General features: G+C 45.6%; 1 protein-coding gene and 1 long non-coding RNA gene across 2 annotated transcripts; one reads left to right on the forward strand and one right to left on the reverse strand.

Annotated features, from left to right (window-relative positions):
* Positions 1-6,575: 6,575 nt before the first annotated feature.
* HMGB3 (high mobility group box 3) lies at positions 6,576-17,362 on the reverse strand. Its single transcript, XM_039354682.1, is given in 5 exon segments — positions 6,576-8,214; positions 11,052-11,226; positions 12,137-12,276; positions 13,533-13,696; positions 17,204-17,362. Coding segments are annotated over 4 exon segments (618 nt in total). The 5' UTR covers positions 13,683-13,696; positions 17,204-17,362; the 3' UTR covers positions 6,576-8,061.
* On the forward strand, positions 15,335-19,191 carry LOC120313134. The gene is made up of 2 exons (XR_005558065.1): positions 15,335-16,279; positions 18,597-19,191. It is a non-coding gene; the product is annotated as an uncharacterized LOC120313134 (long non-coding RNA).
* Positions 19,192-20,150: the final 959 nt, after the last annotated feature.

Below are 20,150 nucleotides of genomic sequence, written 5' to 3' on the forward strand. Positions count from 1 at the left end.
GACAGAAAATCAATTTTGCACTACTCCAGCTTCCCCAGAAAAAAATAAAGTAAAAAAAAAAGGGTTAGAAGGATTATTTGCCTTGGAATTGGGGGTGGGTGGAGGACAGATCAAGACACAATTGTTTTGTGTCACACAGCGGCTTCCTTTCTTATCTGAAATGGAAGAGTCTGCAAAAACAGGCTTCTTGTTTTATTGCCCAAACAATGGATGTTCTGCTGATCTTTGATGCAGACACATCCAGCCATGGGGAAGATTATAACTCCCCATGCACAGACACCTAAACCTCATTAAGGATGGTGATCAAGAATGCCGCATGTGTGTCTTTGTTGTGCCTCCTGCTAGAGCAGTGGTTCTCAACCTTTTTAATGCCGCGACCCCCAACCGATCATAAGTCAAGGACTACTCAACTGGTGCAGCACCGTTTGCAGAATGGGACTTTTGGTGGGCTCAGCAGGGCAGAGACAACCTGGACAATTCCTATTGGCTTTTGAAAGCCAATAGAATTAGACCCTATTCAAGAGAGTCTATTCTATTGGCTTTCAAAAGCCACTAGAATAAAAGAGAGTAGCACAGCTAAGGAAAAGGGGGGGGGGGGAAATGGCGGACTGCGTTGTTTGGCGACCCCCGTGAAATGGTCGTTCGACCCCAAATGGGGTCCCGACCCACAGGTTGAGAACCACTGTGCTAGAGAAACATGACTTCTGGAAGATATTAAACACCATCACAATGACAAAAACCTTCAGCAGAAATTCATTTAGCCACAAGTTCTCCATCCAGCCAACCAATTATTGGCCTGTTTCTCCTGCCAATCCAGAGTTTCTTCTCTCCCTGGACTGATTCCTTTCCTCCCCATCATCATTTCTGAATCAGTGCAAATCTCCTGGAAGGTTTGATTGACAAGGAGACTTGCAAAAAACCCCAACAGAGGTCATCCGAAAATATCTTCCCAGGTGGGTATATCCCCTTAAAAAAAAATAAACTGCAAAATTATAATTTATCTGGTGCTAATTAAGTTACATCTTCTTCCCCCCACCTGGAGTTGGCTTGAAAGAATATCAAATCATTGCAAAAAACATTTGTGAGCATCAGAAATATGCTAACAACATTATATGCTATTTTCCCATTTTCTCAGGAAACCGTAGTATGTTTAATCGTGGTTCATGGTTTAAACCACAATTGATGAGGTTTGTCATAAACCAAGTTTACAAACCACAAGGTCTAGGTTAGAATCACACACCTAAGAAACAACTCACAAACTAGCTTAAGAATTTGCTTTAGTACACAACAAATCCTGAAAAATGTTTTGATTGTAACTGAAAAATATTCTCAGTTGTGCTACTCTGATCTACCAGAAAAAAGTTCACAAATGGGAGTTGTGAACACATACACATATATACCTATATTTACACACACACATACAGAACTATATATACACAAACACGTGTACTATTCTGTGTACAGTACTACTCTTGTTTCCAAATCTCTATCAGTGGATAACTATTGCAGAGAGTTCTAGAATTAGTAAATTAGTAACTTCTTCTCTTCTATATTCTATAAGCAGCAGCTGATATCCGAGCAATAGTGAACCCACTGCTACCATCTGTTTGTAATACTGTTTGTATTTATTTGGGTCAATGGCAACTAAGTCCCACACCAATGTCAGGCAGAGATGACTTTTTCCATAGAATTGAATGGATAGAGTAGTCACCCGCTCAGTAATGGTAGAATGGCTACCTTTACTTTAGGCTGTTCTGACCATGTAACTCAATGGTGTGGTGGACTCGAAGGTGGTCCTTCTTTAACAATGCTGAAAGGACCAGCAACTCCAGCATTAAATGATGCTGCAATAAGTCGAAAAACCATGTGACCGCATGGTTTAGCAATGGCAGTCCCTGTTGCTCTTAAGTGAAGACTGTGGGGAACATTAAGCAAAGAATTCAGGTCTGGAGACTGGAGACTTCCCGCCGGCTTCCCCATTGACTTTGCTTATGGAAAGCCAGCAGGGAAGGTTACAAAAACATGATTGTGTGACCACAAGACGCTGTGATGGCCATCAGGACAGGTCATCACTACACCCTCTCCTTGAGGCTCATGGCAAGTTCAAACTGACCAAGCGTGAGTTCAAATTGAACAAACCACCGTTAAATGGGGACCACCTGTAATCAGGATAAGGAACATGCCACATGGTCTCTCCTGCTGTTTTGTTTCTCAAATCAGGGTCCCTCTCAACCATCTTACTTCCCCCCCTCCCCCCAGATCTTCAGAAGGTCACCTGCAATTTACAGCTGCTGCCTGAAGATGGCAAAACAATCCCACATTCTTAGTTTCATGTAAATCGTGTGCGGCGATGGAAAGATCCATTTCAGCAAATGGAGAAGACTTGCAGTTAGAAGTTGTTGATATATATATATATATATATTTGGCATACCTTAGAATGCCCCAAGGGTCATTATTTTCCTAGGAAGAGAAGTTAAGAAATTCCAAAGTCTGGGAGCCAAAAAGACAGAAGGAGCACTCTGTCCCTGCGCTGCAGTGACTTTTCGGACCCGCGTGCAAAATGCAGAGACCAAATTGCCTTCAGTTGCACCAGGAGGCAGACAACTCCCTCTCTGGCTGCAATAACTTATGCTGATCCTGTTTGTGGCCTTTGATCTTTTTTTGCTGTGCTCTTACTGTCTGCTCAGATTACTCCATTTTTATCTTTGTCAGCGTGGCACGTGAGAGGGATAATTTGTATGCCACGGATTAAACGGGTGATATAAATTATTAAAGACCTAATTCATAAAGGCATTACACATACCATATGCAGTATTTTTTTTTAACACCCCCCCCCCTTTCTTGCCTCTGGTGGCGTCGGCTTGGTTTTATCAAAGTCTCTTCTTCCTGGACCTTTTAGCAAGCAAGGAAAGGATCTGGGTTTGTTAGACAACTTTGCCACAGCAAGGAGGGTTTCCTACAAATTAATTTTCTCCCTTTTCTCTCACAGAGTGACCCTGCAGATCCTGGGAAAGAGATATTCTTCTCTTGACAGGCATGAAGCCATGTGAAGGATGGCTTTCTTATCTCTGGTTGAAGCAGGATGCAAACCTTCCCACTGAAAATAAGCAAGCTTCCTTGCATGTGGAAAACTAGCAAGCCCAACCTTAGTTCCTCATTTTCCCATGAAATGCTAGCAGTCATAAATAAGGGAAACATGCAAACATTAAACTGCTTGATCTTCGAAGTCTTGCCTATCCTAGAGTCATTGGGTTCCTTTTCTCAACTCGCTGGCCAGAATAGGACTTCCCAGATCATCTGGGATCAATGTCTGTTCAACCTTGGCTTCAAAACCTCCAACGATGGAGCTTTGGTGATTCCAAGAGGCAGGCAGTTCCCCTGCTCAATAGCCCACACGGTCAGTTAACTATTTGGAAAAAGCCCAAGCCAGAACGATGGTTCACACAGAGTTACTCCATGCCATCTCCTCTGGGACAACCAGGTCTGCAAGGAAAGCATTAAGAGACACTACAGGCCCTCTCTTCTATACCCTTCTAACTCCCCGTTGCTTTTATTAATCTGGGGAAGGATCCCTAAACTGGAAGTTCCAGATTCAATCCAGAGAGTTTCTTTTAAAGAAAGGGAGCTGGGGATATATTTTGAGATCCATGTCCATCTTTTAAATCTGAGATCAGAAAGAGGCAGGGCCAAAGCAGATTCTACTCAATCCACAGAAGTATTCTAATGAAGAGCTTCTCACCGGCAACAGGTTTAGTGATATTCCTTTTCTAATCCACCCATCTGCTTTTCTCCTGCAAAAAAAATAAAATAAAAATCAATTCCTTTAGTCTGGGTCAAGAGACATCTTTTCTGCAAAGGTGAATAATCTTTGTATATGTATTATTAGCAAGAGAGAGAGGTAATGAAAGGCTCAACCCAGGCAAAATTCAAAACGGAAGCGGATTTTTGCAAAAGACCAATTGCTAAGGGCAACAATTAAGGATGTGGAAGCTAAATCAATGGGAGGTTTAACTTCAGCTTGCAAAGGTGTTTTGGTTTTTGAATCAAGAGGGATGATTAACCTGTTAACCACCCAGAGCAGTGATGGCGAACCTTTTAGAGTCCAAGTGCCCAAACTGCAATGCAAAACCCACTTATGCATCTTTGGGTGCCGGGTGGGTGTGGCCCATTGGGTGGGCGTGGCTACGGTGGTAACGGCAGACTGGGTGGGACTAAAAAGTTCAATCAATCAATTCCAACTTTGCAAGATCATTTTTTTCCCTGCAAAAAGTTGAAATTGACTGATTGAACCTTTTTTTTTTTTTGCATGTGGCGGCGGAGGCCTAAAGCAAAAAGGTTTTATAAAACCCAGCTGAAAGCCTAGGACTGGGCGATGGCGCGCGTGCCCACAGAGAGGGCTCCGAGTGCCACCTCTGGCACCCGTGCCATAGGTTCGCCACCACTGACCCAGAGGGATGGGCTAGTTTCCCAGCCTCAGCAGTTTTAAGATGCTTGGACCTCAACTCGCAGAATTTTGTCCGTGTGTGTGCTTAAAGTCGAGAACTACCTGTATATTTTTTTAGGTTAGATGTTTACTTTCATACAGGTAGTCCTTGATGGCCACAATTTGAATCCAAAATTTCTGTTGCTATCTGAGACATTAGTTTTGCCCTCCTTTACAACGTTTCTTCCCACGGTTGTACAGTGAATCACTGCAGTTGTTAAGCTAGTCACACAGTTGTTAAGTGAATCCAGCTCCCCCATTGACTTTGCTTGTCAGGACGCCAAAGGAGATCACGTGAGCCCTGGGGGGGGGGGCATTGCAACCGTCCTAAATACAAGTCAGTTGCCAAGCCTCTGAATTTGGATCACGTGACCACAGGGGTGCTGCAAGGGACGTTAAGCGTGAAACAGCCATAAGTCACTTTTTTCGGTGCAGTTGCAACTTCGGTCACTAAATGAATTGTTGTAAGTCAAGGACTGTTTGCCAATTCACGTTTCTATATGTCTCTGTATTTTTATGTTCCCGTGTAGAATGTTAAAGTTTATATAGTAAAGCCAAATGTAGGCCAAAATGTACTACTCGTGCCATTTCAAGGACTAATGATACGTTTCCACCATACAGTCTGCCTTGAGCAAGGTGCCTTTTTTGTCACACTCCATCTTTCCATTCAGTGCAACTTCTGCTCCGGGACTGTTCTGTGCCCCTTAAATCCTGCTTAGATCCTTACAACTCGAACCTGTTTCCTTTCTGGCTTGGATGACAGCTCTGGAGCTGCTTAAGCAGCTCCAGGGGTGACATTTTACAGATTTGTTTTAAGGGGGAAAAAAAAAAAAACTTCACCTCTTTCAACAAGACCAGAAGTAAGCATAAAGTCTTTTTTTTTTTTTTTTTTGGCAGACACAAATTAGGAAGTGTTAGTCCTTCCTTATAGAAGTGTCACTGGTTGTTGTTTTTTTTAAATCCACCTTTTAAATAAATTCTAACATTCCAGGTAGGAAGTTTTTCTACTGTGAAAAAAAAAAGTGGTAATAAAAACCCGTTATCACCTTCCCCGTTTTCAAAGCCTTGTGGATTCTTCTGCCAGTCTACCACCACTTCATTTGATGGTTTTGGAATCCCACAAGACATTGCAGGTAGTCTTGAGTTACAAGCAACGCTGGGACCAGGATTTCCGTTGCCAAGGGGCTTGTTGTGAGTCGCACCGTATTTGGCTTTGTTAAATGTGCTGAGCCATAATTTATTTGTATCCCAGCTTTATAAAAACTCAAGGCGGCACAGCTATCCAAATAGCTTACTCCTCCTATTGTTCCCACAACAGCCTTGTGAGTTGGGCTGGGCCGAGAATGAGTGATTGGACCAAAGCCAGCCAGCCAGTTTTCAAGGCTAAGGTGGGACTAGAATTTACTGTCTCCTGCCAATTGGCCCAGAACCACCCAGTTGGCTTTCATGCCTACGACGGGACTAAAACTCTGTCTCCTGGTGATACAAAATCACCCACCTAAAGCAGATTAGAACTCATGATCGCCTGGTTTTCTAGCCTGATGCTTTAACCATTAGACCAGGGGTAGGAAACCTTGGCTCTTTTGTGACTGGTGGACTTCAACTCAGTTTGGAAACCTCTCCCTTTCCCCTTAGCATGGCTGGCTCAGGAATTCTGGGAGTTGAAGTCCACGAGTCATAAAAGTGCCAAGGTTGCCTACCCCTGCATTAGACCAAACTGGCTTGGTAAACTATGGTTTACAGATGCAAGGGGACTGGGCTGAACCTGCTGTGGTACACCAAACCAAAGAATCTGACAGCCACATCCATTCTACCCACCCAAACTAGATGCCTCTAAAATCTGGGTTCCAGATCACGTTATTTGATTCTGGAAACTTGAAGGTCACAATGGAAGGCATTCCCTGACTTGCTAGTGAAATTAAGGCAACCGTAACAAAGCAGAAGGGTCTTCCCTCCCCATAATGCCATTGAACTCGTGGAGACCCAGGCCAACACAACAGTAAAGGCTCCCTCACCTTGTCTCATAACCAGCGGACTACGGGAAGGAGTTCAATGGAGAAAGAGAAAGAAAAAAACGCCATGACAGTTGAAACACAAGACAAAAAAAGGCACATTTTAATATTTACAAAGCATAGCATTTGGGCCATGAATGTACCCCACACACATCTATAAAGAAATCTCTGCTCTCCTTTCCTTTAGTCACCTACCTTTGCAAATGGCGGGCTTTGCACCGCCGCAACGTACTCCCTTAGCGTTTGATTTTTTTTTCAAGTAATAAAGATTCAAATTTGCATAGTGTCTTTGATCAGAAAACCCGCTCACGTGGCCGTCTTTTCTCAGATCAACTGCCCATCCTAATCGCCGTTCTTGCGAGGTGGAAGCGGTGGCGTCCGCCATCGTCTTTTTATCTTTTAGCTGTGGCTCAAGACATAACCTCGTTAAAAGCAGGAACTCTAGAATATTGTCAAGAAGTTTTAAAAATGTAATACTGTTTATTTTTGCTTCAAAAACATTTCAGCATTCTAAACATACAAAAAAAACCAACGTAATGTTTGTTGCGATTATTTTTTTCTTCTTCTTTCGTTTCTTTTTAAGTACAGAGGTGTTTTTGAACTCTTCTGCGCCCTCTCCTCACTTTTAAAGCTGACCACGGAAGGAGACTTACAGGTCTGGTTGAAAAACTACCCCGGCTTTAAACTAAAAGGAAAAGAAAAAAGGAAAAAAAAAAAAAAGGAATCCATACAATTTCTTGTTTTATCTCATGCCGGCTGAATCCCCCCCCCTTCTTTCATAACTAAGGATGGCTGCAGAATGCTATTTCACTATATACAGAAAGACAACTTTTAAGCTAAATGTACGCTCACTGTAGTGTAAATTAGATCTACTTTCGTGGTCCACGCTTTGAGACACGGCCTTTTCCGAGGGGGGGGAGGGAAAACCCACAAAGAGCCTTTCCCCCCCCTCCCTTAAAGCCATTCCCCCCCCTTCTCAGGGGTCATCAAAGCATGAACTACAAGAATTTGTCTAGTTTTTACAAACTATAGATATGTACAGTTTATAACCCAGGATTTTTCTAGCCAATAACCATATAGTTAAACACCACCTTACAAATTAAAAAATAAGATGCTTGAAACATTTGTAAATGCTTTGTTACACCGACAGGAAAAAAGTGCACAGAGTTAGGAGAACACGAGAGCGTCTTTTGTTTCCATTTGCTATTTTTCCCCCCCTCTTCCTTTTTGTTTTTAAAAATGTTTGGAAATATGTACAACTTTGTTACAGAGTCAGGACCCTGGAAGAGGATCCCTAGCTACTGAATGTAAACCAGGTTACAATGGTTATTATTTCGTTTTGTTTCTGCCGTTTTCTTTCCTCCCCCGAGCGCTTTTTATTTATTGACTTCCAAAAAGGCTACAGTATTGTGATCAAAAAAACCAAATTTGGGTGGTAAATCTGAATAAAGGGCAAATAAGGCACCATCTCAAGCAAGAGGTGCCAGATTTTTTTTTCTTTTCTTTTCCAAATGGTGTTTCCCCTACTCTATGGTATTCACATGGAAACAAGGATTGTACAGTTTCTCATTCATCATCTTCCTCCTCCTCCTCGTCTTCATCTTCTTCCTCGTCGTCGTCTTCCTCTTCCTCTACTTTTTTCCGGGCAGCTGCAGCGGTTTTAGCGGCTGCGCTCTTAGCTCCATCGAACTTGCCTTTAGATTTGTAATCTGCAACATCCTGTGACATCAAACAGAGAAAGTTTAGTTCTCTTCCGCAGCACCAACAGGGCATCTGCAATTCTGGCTGGTTTAGGGAAAGAGCCACAAATTAAACCTGGGTTTATTGGCCGAGCCAAGGCTGTGGCTTGTTTATCTTCACCCTTTATTCAGTTTTTTTTTTAAAAAAATAACTGCTTGAATTTGGAAATGGAAGGACCCTTTGATTCCCACAATGGAGGAATGGCTGCAAAAGCTGATTGAGTTAGCAGCGATGGCTAAATTGACTGCTTTGATTAAAGGAAAAAAAAAAAATAACACAATTACTTTTATTTCTACTTGGAAAAGCTTCTGGGCTTTATGCTTGAGGTAGGTGGGGGAAAAATAAAACTTTGATTTTGGGTTTTACCGATTAGATAGGTTTGTTGTTATAGACATGGCTAGTTTATGTTACTACGTACAAGTTAAAAGTTGAGGTTTCATGCTAGTATCTTATTCTACTGCACCAAAAGGAGTCTGAAGTCAGTGCCTTTTCTTTCTTCTTCCCCTTTTCCCTCCCCTATTTTCCTACTGTTTTCTTTTATATTTTATATTACAAATTAATTTAAAAAAAAACTGCCTGAATTTTCACAAGTTGCCAGATACTGATGCTCGCCAGCCACTCGCCAATCAGAGGCTCTGCTAACTAGCTAACCCAAAATAAAACACAGAAGAGGAACGAAGATACTTAGAAAGTTTAACTTCACAAGGAGAACTTTAGGGTCTCCTCTTTGCTTTGTCAACATAATTAGCATTAAACAGAGGCACAGATACTATGTTGTTGTTTTTACAACCGAAGGTTCGTCTTTTAAGTACATTTAATGGCTTAATTCTTTTGGCAGACCTTGGGAGGAAGCAACAACGGTCAAAAACGGTCTTCATATATCAGACCTATTTTCACTAAATTTAGGGAGTTCAAGTCAGTTAAAGGTCACAAACGTGCCACATTACCTGCCTGAAGCATCCGAGACAGGATGACTTAAAACATTTCGGACTTAGGAAGGGGGAAAAAAATATCCTAAAGGCTACTGATGCGTCTGTTGGACAGCTAAAAATTACAGAGGTATTGGTAATCCTTGATTTACGACTATTTATTTAATGACGCTTGGAAGCTATATCCTCAGAAGAAACGACTTACAACCGATCTTCAAAGTTACGAGTGTCGTACCACCACTATCACACGATCGCAATTGGGGCACTTGGAAACCGACTCATGCTTATGACTGCCATTATCTCCTGGGCATGGGATCGAAAGCCAGAGCATTTGGCAACTGGCATGGATTCACACAATTGTTAATTTGTGGCTTTGCTTGTTTTGCTGGCTTCCAACCAGCAAAGTTCACAGGGGAAGCTGGATCCGCTTAACAACCAGGGTGATAATGGTCATAAAATCGGTCACAGGATGATTCTTTTAACCACCTCCTTGCTTAGCTACCAAAATTCCAGTTCCACTGGTGCTCCTATGTTGAGGACTATCTGTAGAAGTTAAACCAGACACCTGGTGATTTCATAGTATGCCAACCTCTTGTTTTCTTAGCAATAAACATGATGGCCTTGTTTTCTTTCAGGATGCTTTGTAAATTTCCAAGTCTAGCATCCTATTTCCAATAGCAAAATGGAATCCAGTAGAAAACATCTACAGCTCAAGGTTGAACAGTTTGAGTGCTTGGTGTTCCTTCAGCCTGGATGCTTTCCTGTGGATTAGCAGGTGTTCTACTACCAGTCTAAGTTACATCATCAGCAGAGGGGAGGAGTAGCATTCAACTTGGCCTGCCCATCTTAGCTGGGGTGTGGTTTCTTCCATGATTATTTGTCTGCTGCTGTTTCCTGCTTGTCTGGGTGTTGGCAGCTGGGAGGACCTGCTCTAGGCTACTCCAAAGTTGCACCAGATAAACGATCAAGGGAGAAACAATCTTCTAATCGAGGAAGAAGCCACACCTCAACCAAGACCACTCCCTCATTGCTCTGATGAGGTTACCTAAGCAGGTAATAAAATGTCTGCAGGAAAAACCAAGCTTGAAGAACATCAAGAACCCAATCCTCTTTCACTTGCTTGGTTGAACTCCTGGAGGAAAAGCAGAATACAAAGGGCAATAAATGCCAGTCTACCGTATCGTTCTGTTAGAAGGGCGCTCTGTCTGGATATAAACCTGAAACAGACTTTGGATCTGGTTTGGGTGCTCCGTTAATCATCGCAATAGGCAACAAGTACATTCCTATCGGACTCGAAGTGCCATTTCTGCTTCACTTCGGAATATTGAACACGACCACCTGCTATATATATACAATATAATATTATGATTCCAAGAGGGGAGAATATTTGTAGCTCAGGATTGTGGGCTCCTCTATGCTGTCAGAGCTTGGTTTTCTTGCAGACATTTAGTGGCCTAACTAGGTAACATCATCAGTGCTAGAAGGGAGTGGGGGTATGCTCTTATTTTTATATACCAGTGGCTTGCCCGATCAAGTTTTTGGTGGAAGTAATATTGATTAGACTGTTGTTTTCTTGACTGTTGGTCCACCAACACTGACAGAGCAAGCCACTGGTATATAGGGTGGCAGCAAACCACACTCCCTTCTAGCACTGACGATGTTACCTAGTTTGGTAATGAAACGTCTGCAAGAAAACCACCAAGGTCAGAGGGCACCAGGGACCTCAAAATATAGTGATTAAACCAGCATTGTGCACACGTGTTCTTAGATTTGCTCCCCAAATCAAGAAGGGTACATGTATTTGCTTGCCCCAGCCTGGCCATCACCTTTTCCCTGGACCAAGGCTACCCAAAATTCCTTCAGGCTGCAACAGCAACCCAGCCCTACCTTCTCCTACTTCTCCTTCAGCTTCGCAGCTTTGTTGTTGTAGGGCTGCTTCTCGCTGTCACTGAGGTTGTTCCACATTTCGCCCAACTTCTTGGCTACATCTCCGATGGAAATGCCTGGATTGGTGGACTTGATTTTGGGACGGAATTCCGAGCAGAAGAGGAAAAATCCAGACCTTGGGGAAGGGAGAAGATACAGGAGAGCTGAAAACGGGAGAGGGTCAGGAGCTTGGAAGCAAACAAGGGTGAGGTAGCTGGACCAAGGAGCTACAGTGATTTGCCTGTAATGAGGCACACAATTGTAATGCACGAGTCTCAAGCTTGCACGCCTCTTTTCTGGTTTCTGACACAGACGTCAGAAGGAGCTAATAAGGACCAGCCGGGACTTGGCCAAAGATCCAGGTCTGATCTTCACAGCCGAATCAAAAACTCCCAACACATCAGGGTTATGTTCAAGAAAGGTTGCAGTCCACACGCTTTAGCAAAGCTAAATCCAAACAGCTGTCAACATCCCAATAAAAGCGGGCAGGATAAATGATAATTTGACTGATATTAACCCAGGTAAGATACAGATATCTTAGAAATCTGAGAATTCTCCATTTTAAATCTGTGGTTTTTTTTTCAAAAAAGAAAGAAAACAGGCAGGATTTGAGGAACTATCCCTTAATAAGGCTAACCCAACTGCAGTGATTTAGAATATCATAATGCCCTTTCTATCTTCCTGTTGGAAAACTCAAAAACATCTGAGGATTGATCAGAAGAGCCCATTCATCAAAGCAGGCTGCAAATTGTCGTTATCAGCTACTCATTACAAAAATGTCAAGTTTACGATTCAGGCTTTTTAAAGTTTAGGAGGACTGGAAGAATTTAAAAAACTCCCAGCTATGACCGCTATTTACCAGCTGGCTAGCTTTCACCAGTGCAAACATCAGCTAAACGCTGCAATCTCTTTAAAGAGCAGCTTCGTCAAGTTGCGATACAGTTCAGGAACGCCCTGCTATATCCATCCCCTGCCTTATTCAACTGCTTCTGAAAATGCCAAGGATCAGAATGGAGAGGGTTGGAGTGAAGGAGGTGGTTACTTACGGCGGCCTTTTGGGTGCATTTGGGTCCTTCTTCTTCTTCCCCCCCTTTGCTGGACCATAATCTTTCATTTCTCTATCATATCGTACTTTGTCAGCCTTCGCCATCTCATCAAATTTTCCTTTCTCTTTGCTTGACATGGTCTGAAAGACAAAGCAGAATCCTAAAAAAATACCCAAAACACCCACCAACTCTAAATGAAGTCATCAAAGTAGGTAGAACCACCGTGAGAATTGGGGAGAAAAACCCTTTGATGGGGTTTTTCAGGTCTCCTTCTAGCATCAGAAGAGACACCAACCAAGCACCTTGGTAGAACGAAGGGTTGCGATTCAGATCCAATCTCCCAAAGACAATATAGTGTAAGGGGATGCGGCCTACCCACCATGCTTTAAAGCAGGGGTCTTCAAACTTGGCCCTTTTATGACTTGTGGACTTCAACTCCCAGAATTCCTCAGCCAGGAATGCAGCCGTTTTAAAGTATGGAAAATGGCTACTGCAGTTGTCTTCCACATGCTCAAAAAAGAACTTTGGGAAGATGCAATGTGAAGCTCTCCACCTAACAACACAGTCTCAAAACTGGCTAAGATATATTTAACCACCAGCAGTTGGGTTGGTCTTCAGCCGTGATCAATAAAAATCCTTTTCTATGAGTCCTAAAAAAAACTAAGCTGAAGAACCATCTCTTCAATATGGGTTATGTCAGTATTCCAAACCAGTGAGCAAGATTTTTTTCTCTTTCCAGAGAAACAAGCCAACATACAACTGAGTAGAGTTCATGCATCACACGACAAAGTCCATTTGGTTTGACTCAGGGACTGCTGTTCAGAAACCATAGCTTAGTGTAGCCAAATCAACTATAGTTGTATGTGTTGTATGAAGTTGATTTAGATTGTTACAGAATTTCTCACCTTCAACAGAGAGAGCAGTGTTGTCGCATCAGAACCCTAACTACGAATTCAGTTGTAATAAAAGAAAACCAAACAGATGTGGGTGAAATTCAGAAGTCTTGTTCAAAATAATTGGGCCATCTTTTCATGGGCACATCTAAAATGTTGATACCAAAGTGGAAGCCCCCCCCCTCACAAAAATGATTGCCACGGTGGCATAGCAAACTACGGAAATACCCACAAATCTCCTTCTGGACACGGTGCCCATATCATAATCCACTCCATCAAAAATAGGATTACAAGGAAGCAGTTTTGTTAAGGCCACAAACAGGAGAAAGTTGAAATAAGCAAGGAAAGGGCTGAGGACGCAGGGGGCGAAATTTGAAATTTATTTCAGCGGAAGTTGGACAGCGTATCAGTGTATTAGATGATGAATTACTTGGCCAGCTATCCTGAAGATCTTTGGAATAGCAGGGAGGGAAGCACCAGAATCTATTCTAGGGAGACCATACCTTCCACCTCTCTGAACATTTCTTGGAGAACTCTGCAAAGTTGACAGGAACTTCTGGATTCTTTTTCTTATGCTCTTCACGGCAGGTCTGCACAAAGAACGCATAAGCGGACATCTTTCCTTTCGGCTTTTTGGGGTCGCCTTTCGCCATTTTTAAAGGAAACACTTCAAAGCAAAGAACAATTCACAGTTTAAAATCAGTCTTGCATTCCCTTGTGCAGCCAAGATAATATGTGTCAAATTTCTTTTGCTAAGCGAGTTTTTTTCCCCCGTTTTAGGACCTTTCTTGCCACAGTTGTTAAGTGGATCCCCGCAGTTGACAAGTTAGTAACCCAGTTGTTAAGTGAATCTGTCTTCCCCGTGGACTTTGCTTGTCAGAAAGTCACAAACGGGAATCATGTGATCCTGGAATCCTACAACTGTCATAAATACCAGTCAGTTGCCAAGCCTCTGAATTTTGATCACGTGACCATGGGGACCATGCAATGGTTGTAAATGTGAAAAATAGTCACAGGTCACTTCTTTCAGTGCCGGTGTAACTTCCAACAGTCACTAAACAAACTGTTGTCAGTCCAGGACTACCTGTACACACCCTGCAGCCCTTCAATTGGTCAAGAAATGGGGAAATATTTTTTAAATATGCTTTTCTCGGGAAAATGCCCATCACGCTCAACCCTTTAGCAGTCCATCCATCCCCTTTAAAAAAATCTTAATTTCTGCCTCTTTTGCTGTTATGGCATGTCCCACCCTAACTCTCTACTGACAACTCATGAAAAAAACAAGTGCAAAGCAGCCAGAAATAAGCCAGAATATATTTCAAGAGATTAAACACATGGGTGCCCACTTGTGGACTTGTAGGCTAGGGCTGGCCGGCCCACCCACTCCGGTATAAACTTCTGGAGAACTTCAACCTTCCCATGTCAAGATAGCTGCAGGCGACCTCTCTCTTATCCTTGGAAAACAGTTCAATCCCATTTAAAGATCTCCCCCCCCCCAATTATTGCACACATCAGAGGACTGCAGTGCCGCTGTATCCAAAGAGATTGTGGGTCATTAAAAGGTTGGTGGCCATTAAGAGGCTGGTCAGCCCAGCAGTTGTTTGCGAAGTTTGGGAAGAGGATTTTTTTTTTATCTCCTTACAAGTTTCCTGTAAAGGGGAAAGGATTGGCCAGGGCAAGAAAAGAGAGCAGAGTGGTTGTTTTGTTTTTCCTGAAGGAGGGGGCAGAAGCAGCTTTCCTTTAGCTGGGGAGGCGATTAAACCCTCTTCCCTTTTCCTGCCTGAGCAGCTGGGGAGGGACGGGGGGGGGGAAATCTTTGCAATCCCGCGTTAGCAAAAAGTTGAAAATCCTTTTAGAAAAAAAAACATACTACCTCGGCACGCCTCCCCAGGAAAAGTCCTCCCCCCCCGTTTTGCAAAAGTTGCATTTAAAAATAATAATAAAAAACACACCACCCGTGCCCCAGTTCTATATATACATCTTGTTTGTCGCACCACCACAATCTGTAAAAAAACAAACAAACAAAACACACCAAACACACACATACACAAAAGTTTCAAAGCAGAAGAAACGGGATTTTTGTTCCGCTCCGTCCCTGCCTCTCCACCCCAAGGTCATTGGGAAAATAAATATATATATATATATATTTCCCCCCCCTTGCTGCGGGGGGGGGAAGTGGAGAAACTGCCGGGGCACGTGGACCCCGAGAGCCCCCCCACCCGCCCCCACCCGCTTTAAGCCGCCCACCCTAGCGGGGAACCTGCCCCAGGCTGAGCCTGTCTTTTTTTTTCGCGGGCGCGCCGTGGAAAAGGGGGCGAAAAAAAAAGCAGCCCGGCGCCCGTTTCCCCGGTCCCGATAATTCACCTTCCATTTTGTGAATCGCTTCTTGATGAAAGAAAGTGCCGCTCAAATGGGCCCCGGGGGGCTGCTGGGGGGCCATCCGGGCCCTGGGGGTCCTGGGGGGCGCGGGCGGGGGGCCGCCGCCGGGGCTCCTTGGCCCCTTCGCGCAGGCAGCCCGGCTGGCGAAGGCTGGGAGAGCGCGAGAGCGGAGCGCTTCCCCCTCGCCCATCACGGCCCCATTCGCTAAAATGGCTTCTCGAAAGGCTCCGCGAGCTGCTGGAAGGGCTTAACAAAGCCACCGGCGCTCGTCTCTGCCGATTCAGCCCCCGGGTCGGGCACCCACGGCGGGCAGCCGGCCCGGACCCGGCTCGTTTGGTAGAAAAAGCGATGCTCTTTCCAACCAGCCCGTTTGCGGGGCGGAGAAAAGCCGGGGGGGTCCCGAAAAAGCGGTCGGAAAGCGGCCTCCCCCCCCCTCACACACTCCCTGCCGTTCCCCCTGCTTAGCGCAATCGCCTGTCTAACAAAGGCAGCGCGCAGCCATTACAAGCCTCATTCCCCGCGCCGAAGGGAGGGAAAGGGCGGAAAAAAAGCCCTTCGCGGGCCCCCAGCGGCCCGCGAAGGGCATGAGCGGAGAGAGATAAAGACTGGGGGGCGGAGGAGAAAGGTTTGGGGGTTCGGGCCCCCCCCCTCCGCGGATTTTGCCCCCGCGTCGCTCTCCCTCCCCGTCTCTGCCCGTCTTTCTTCCTTTAGGTCTGCTAGGGTAACGCCAGCCATATTAAGGCGCACACAGCAAAGCCTACGGCGGCAGCCCAGGCGCGAGGAAGGGTCGACTCGGGGTCTGGCGGCGGACGGAGGGCGGCCAAAAGGACCTTTTCCGAGAGGGGAAAAGAAAAGGAGGCGGAAACGAAAGGTCGGGGTCCGATCCGAGGCGGCGGAGGGGAAAAAACGACAAAGGCGGGAAGGGGGGAAATGGGGGGGGGTTATTTCGCTCTCCCCGGGACTCGCAAGGACTTCTCCCCGGTCGGATGCTCAAGGGGAAAAGCCGTTATGAATGCAGAATACACAGCAGGGCGGGCAACTTGGCCGTTGGCCCCCCCCGGGGCCGGCGAGAGACACGCGGAGGCGAGGCGGGCAAGCGCAGGGTCAGCCCAGCCCGGAGCCGGATTCCTGCCCATGCGGGCTTCAGCCGCCGCTGCACCAGCCACGCTCCGCTAGCAGGAGCCGCGGAAAACCCATGCTCCGCGGCTCTTTCCTCGGGGGGGGAGGGATACGCGCGTGGGTGCGTGGACGGAGGGGGAAAGAGAGCACGATCTCGGGCAGCCAGACACGTTCCCACGCGCGCACACACTGCAGATTAAGGCAACCCCCCCGGAAGAATTCCTAGCCCCCCCCGAACCCCGCACACGCGTCCAGAGCCCCCCACGAGGCGGGGGAGAAAACTCCCGTGCCAGCCCGACCCGGGACGGATCGGATTTTTCGCCCCTTTAAAAATTAGGGGAAAGAGGGAGAGGGAGAGAGAGGGCGGGTGGGGGGAAAGGAAGAAAGAAAGAAAGAAAAAAAAACAGTAAGAAAGTTGATGGGAAAAGAGGCGGAGGAATAAAAGCCGGGACTGCAAAAAAAAAGGGAAGGAAAAAAAATCGATCCCGTATTTGTAGGGCAAAAATACATACATTATATTTAATTTTTTTTTTCAAAAATAAAAAAGGGGGAAAGAAAGGGGGGAAAAAGAGAGGGGTGGGAAATAAAAGGCGGCGCGGCCGGGCAGGGGCGAGGCGAGGCTCGGGGAGCTGCCGCCCCCGGGAAAAAGTTGCCGAGCGGGGCTCCGGGCACCTACCTGTATTGTTCGCGTGAACGTCGGCAGCCGCGAAAGGAAGAAAGCGAGGCGCACACACGACGCGCTAAGACTCAGCGCTCCTCGCTGCTGCTGCTGCTGCTGCTGCCGCTGTTGGTCAGCCTCGCGTTGGCTGCCTACGAGAGCGGCCTGATTGGCTGCGGGGCTCTGCCGTTTAAAACAACCTCCTCGCCTGCCCATTGGCCCGGCCGCTGCTGAATATTAAGCAGCGGCGCGCACCCATTGGCTGCGAGCGGGCAAGTCATTCATTCAAAAAGAACAGCCGCTCGGCCCCAGGTAGGCACACACACCGGCGCAGCGACGCCGGGGAGAGCGAGGGAGGGAGGGAGGGAGGGAGGGGGAGAGAGGACGAGATGGAAGGGAAGAGATGGAGAGAGAGGAGAGGGAGAGAAGATGAGATGGAGGGAGAGAGACCGAGGGGGAGAGAGAGAGTGTGTGAGAGGGAGGGAGAGAGGGGGGAGACAGATAGTATGGATGTGGGAGAGAGGGAGGGAAAAAGAGGGGGCAGAGAGGACGAGATGGAAGGGAAGAGATGGAGAGAGAGAGAGAGAGAGAAGGAGAGAGAGGGAGAGAAGATGAGATGGAGGGAGAGAGAGAGAGAGTGGGGGAGAGAGAGAAGGAGAGGGAGAGAGAAGGCGAGAGACCGAGGGGGAGAGAGAGAGTGTGTGAGAGGGAGGGAGAGAGGGGGGAGACAGATAGTATGGATGTGGGAGAGAGGGAGGGAAAAAGAGGGGGAGAGGGGGCAGAGAGGATGAGATGGAGGGGAAGAGATAGGGAGAGAGATAGAGTGGGAGAGTGGGGGGGAGGAAGGGAGGGGAGAGAGGGTGAGATGGAAGGGAAGAGAGGGAGGGGGAGAGAGAGAGAGGGAGGGAGAGGATGCTGGAGCCACCCGCGTTGGGGAGTTCGCAAAAGTTGTGTGAGTGCCGAGATTCTGAATCTGAACCCGGATCTGGAACAGAGATGACTTAGAGAGAGAGGAAACCCCAGTTAGTCAGGATTCACTCCTATTCAAAGGAGCTTGTCCAGTCTGCTGGAACTGTTGGGGTGAGTGACCCCAAAAGGGGTTTTTAAGAAGAGCATTTATACCTAAATCTTTGAAACCAGACTTTCTCGACCTTGGGAAGTATATATGGACTTCAACTCCTAAACACTAAGGCTTTTTAATCCCCAATTGTGTTATTTCTTGACCTTCTGAGCAAGATGCACTAAGTGCCCTGTTTGATCTCCAGGGCATGTGGCCTTGATAGTCAAGTCTCACTGAATTCAGCAGAGCTTACTTCTAAATAAAGATTCAGAATATCGCAGCCGTGAATGTATTTGCATGATTTGAAGGGCTTAATGTGACATTCACAGTCTTTTTTCTTTCTCTTCTCAGAACCCGCTGAGGCTGGCTGAGATGGGGAGTAACGGGACTAAATTTTAAAGACAGCGCCACCAATAAAAAAAGATCTCTGCGCTGAGCTTTCGAACAGATTCTTATTTGAAGGGATTTTATTTTGGCCCCAGAAAACTGGACAGGAATTAGACTGACTTCAAGGAGATCCTGATTTTTCTGCTTAAATCATGACTTCTTTCTAATACCCGCATCCATAAGAGTTTCACATCTCCCTCCCCTGCAAGGAACCAGTTCTCTGAATCTTACTAATTAATATCCCCATTCCGTCCCAGTCACTTCCCAAACAAGTGGAAACACAGCTTTGACGTTAGAACAGCACTGAAAAAAGGAACTTGTGACCGATCCTCGCTCTTGCAACCAGCGCAGAATCCTGATGGTCACATGATCAAAATTCAGACGCTTGACAACCAGCCTGGATTTATGACAGTTGCAGAGTCACGTGATCACCACTTGCGACCTTCCCAGGTGGCTGCCGAAGACCAAAATCAACGGGAGAGGCTGCATTCACTTAACACTCATATGATTTGCTTAACAAACATAACAAAACTCATAAAATCAGGCCTGACTCACTGAAGAACTGCCTGGTTTAGCAATGGAAATTCTGATCGTGGTTGTAAGTCTGTACTTAAGAGTGCTTAAGGAGTTATCAGTAGAGTAGGTACAAGGTTTCTAGGAATAAAAAAGCTGGGATGTGAAGCAACATCAAGAGACAACTCAAAGGGGCCTGAAAGTCATCACAAGATAGGGAGGGAGGGTCTTCCAAGTAAATTTAAATGTACACAAATGTACACTCGTAGACCAAACAATAAAAACATTGGTGTGTGAGAAGAAACTATCAAGAAACAAAGGGGCATGGAGTCATCACCAGATTAGGAAGGAAGGAAGGATAGGAAGGAAGGAAGGAAGGAAGGAAAAAGGGAAAGAAGGAAGGGTCTTCCAAGTAAATTTAAATGTATTAAAATGTACACTCATAGACTAAAGAATATTGGAGCTAGGAATGCCGTAGCTAAATCAGGAGAAAGGGACATGGCTACATTAAAAACAAGGCCTCTTCTGTGCCTTTCTCCAGTTTTGATTTTCCATGTCAAACTAATGGTTTGATCTGTGTGGATCAAACATAGCTGAATGTAAGGCATCTCTAATATATGCAGAATGACACAGTAGACTTTTTTTTTTTAGGGAGACCCCCCCACTTTTAATGTATCTCTGATTGTTACCTCTATTTTTAGTCTGTCAGGGGAGACGGGGAAATTACAGCAGTGTAGCTGTATTTGCTTTGCTGCTAATGATTATCTAGCAGTAAAGGCCCCGGTTTCCCAGGAAAAGGATGGAATGACATCTGTTGAATTTCTGCCTTGGGAAATTGTTCAAAATCTGAGGAGCTGCCCTGGTGGAAAAGGTGGCAAATGTGTCTTCCCCCCCCCATTTTATTTTTTTTTTTTTTTGGGAAGAGCCATTTGGTTCTCCACTCAAGGCGGAAGGCTGGACTTTGATTAATGACAGCTTTGTTTTCAAGATGTAAGTGAGCTATTA

The sequence above is a fragment of the Crotalus tigris genome, unplaced genomic scaffold (assembly GCF_016545835.1).
Source record: "Crotalus tigris isolate CLP2741 ecotype Arizona unplaced genomic scaffold, ASM1654583v1 scf7180000018585.330925593:3314079, whole genome shotgun sequence".
NCBI lineage: Eukaryota > Metazoa > Chordata > Lepidosauria > Squamata > Viperidae > Crotalus > Crotalus tigris.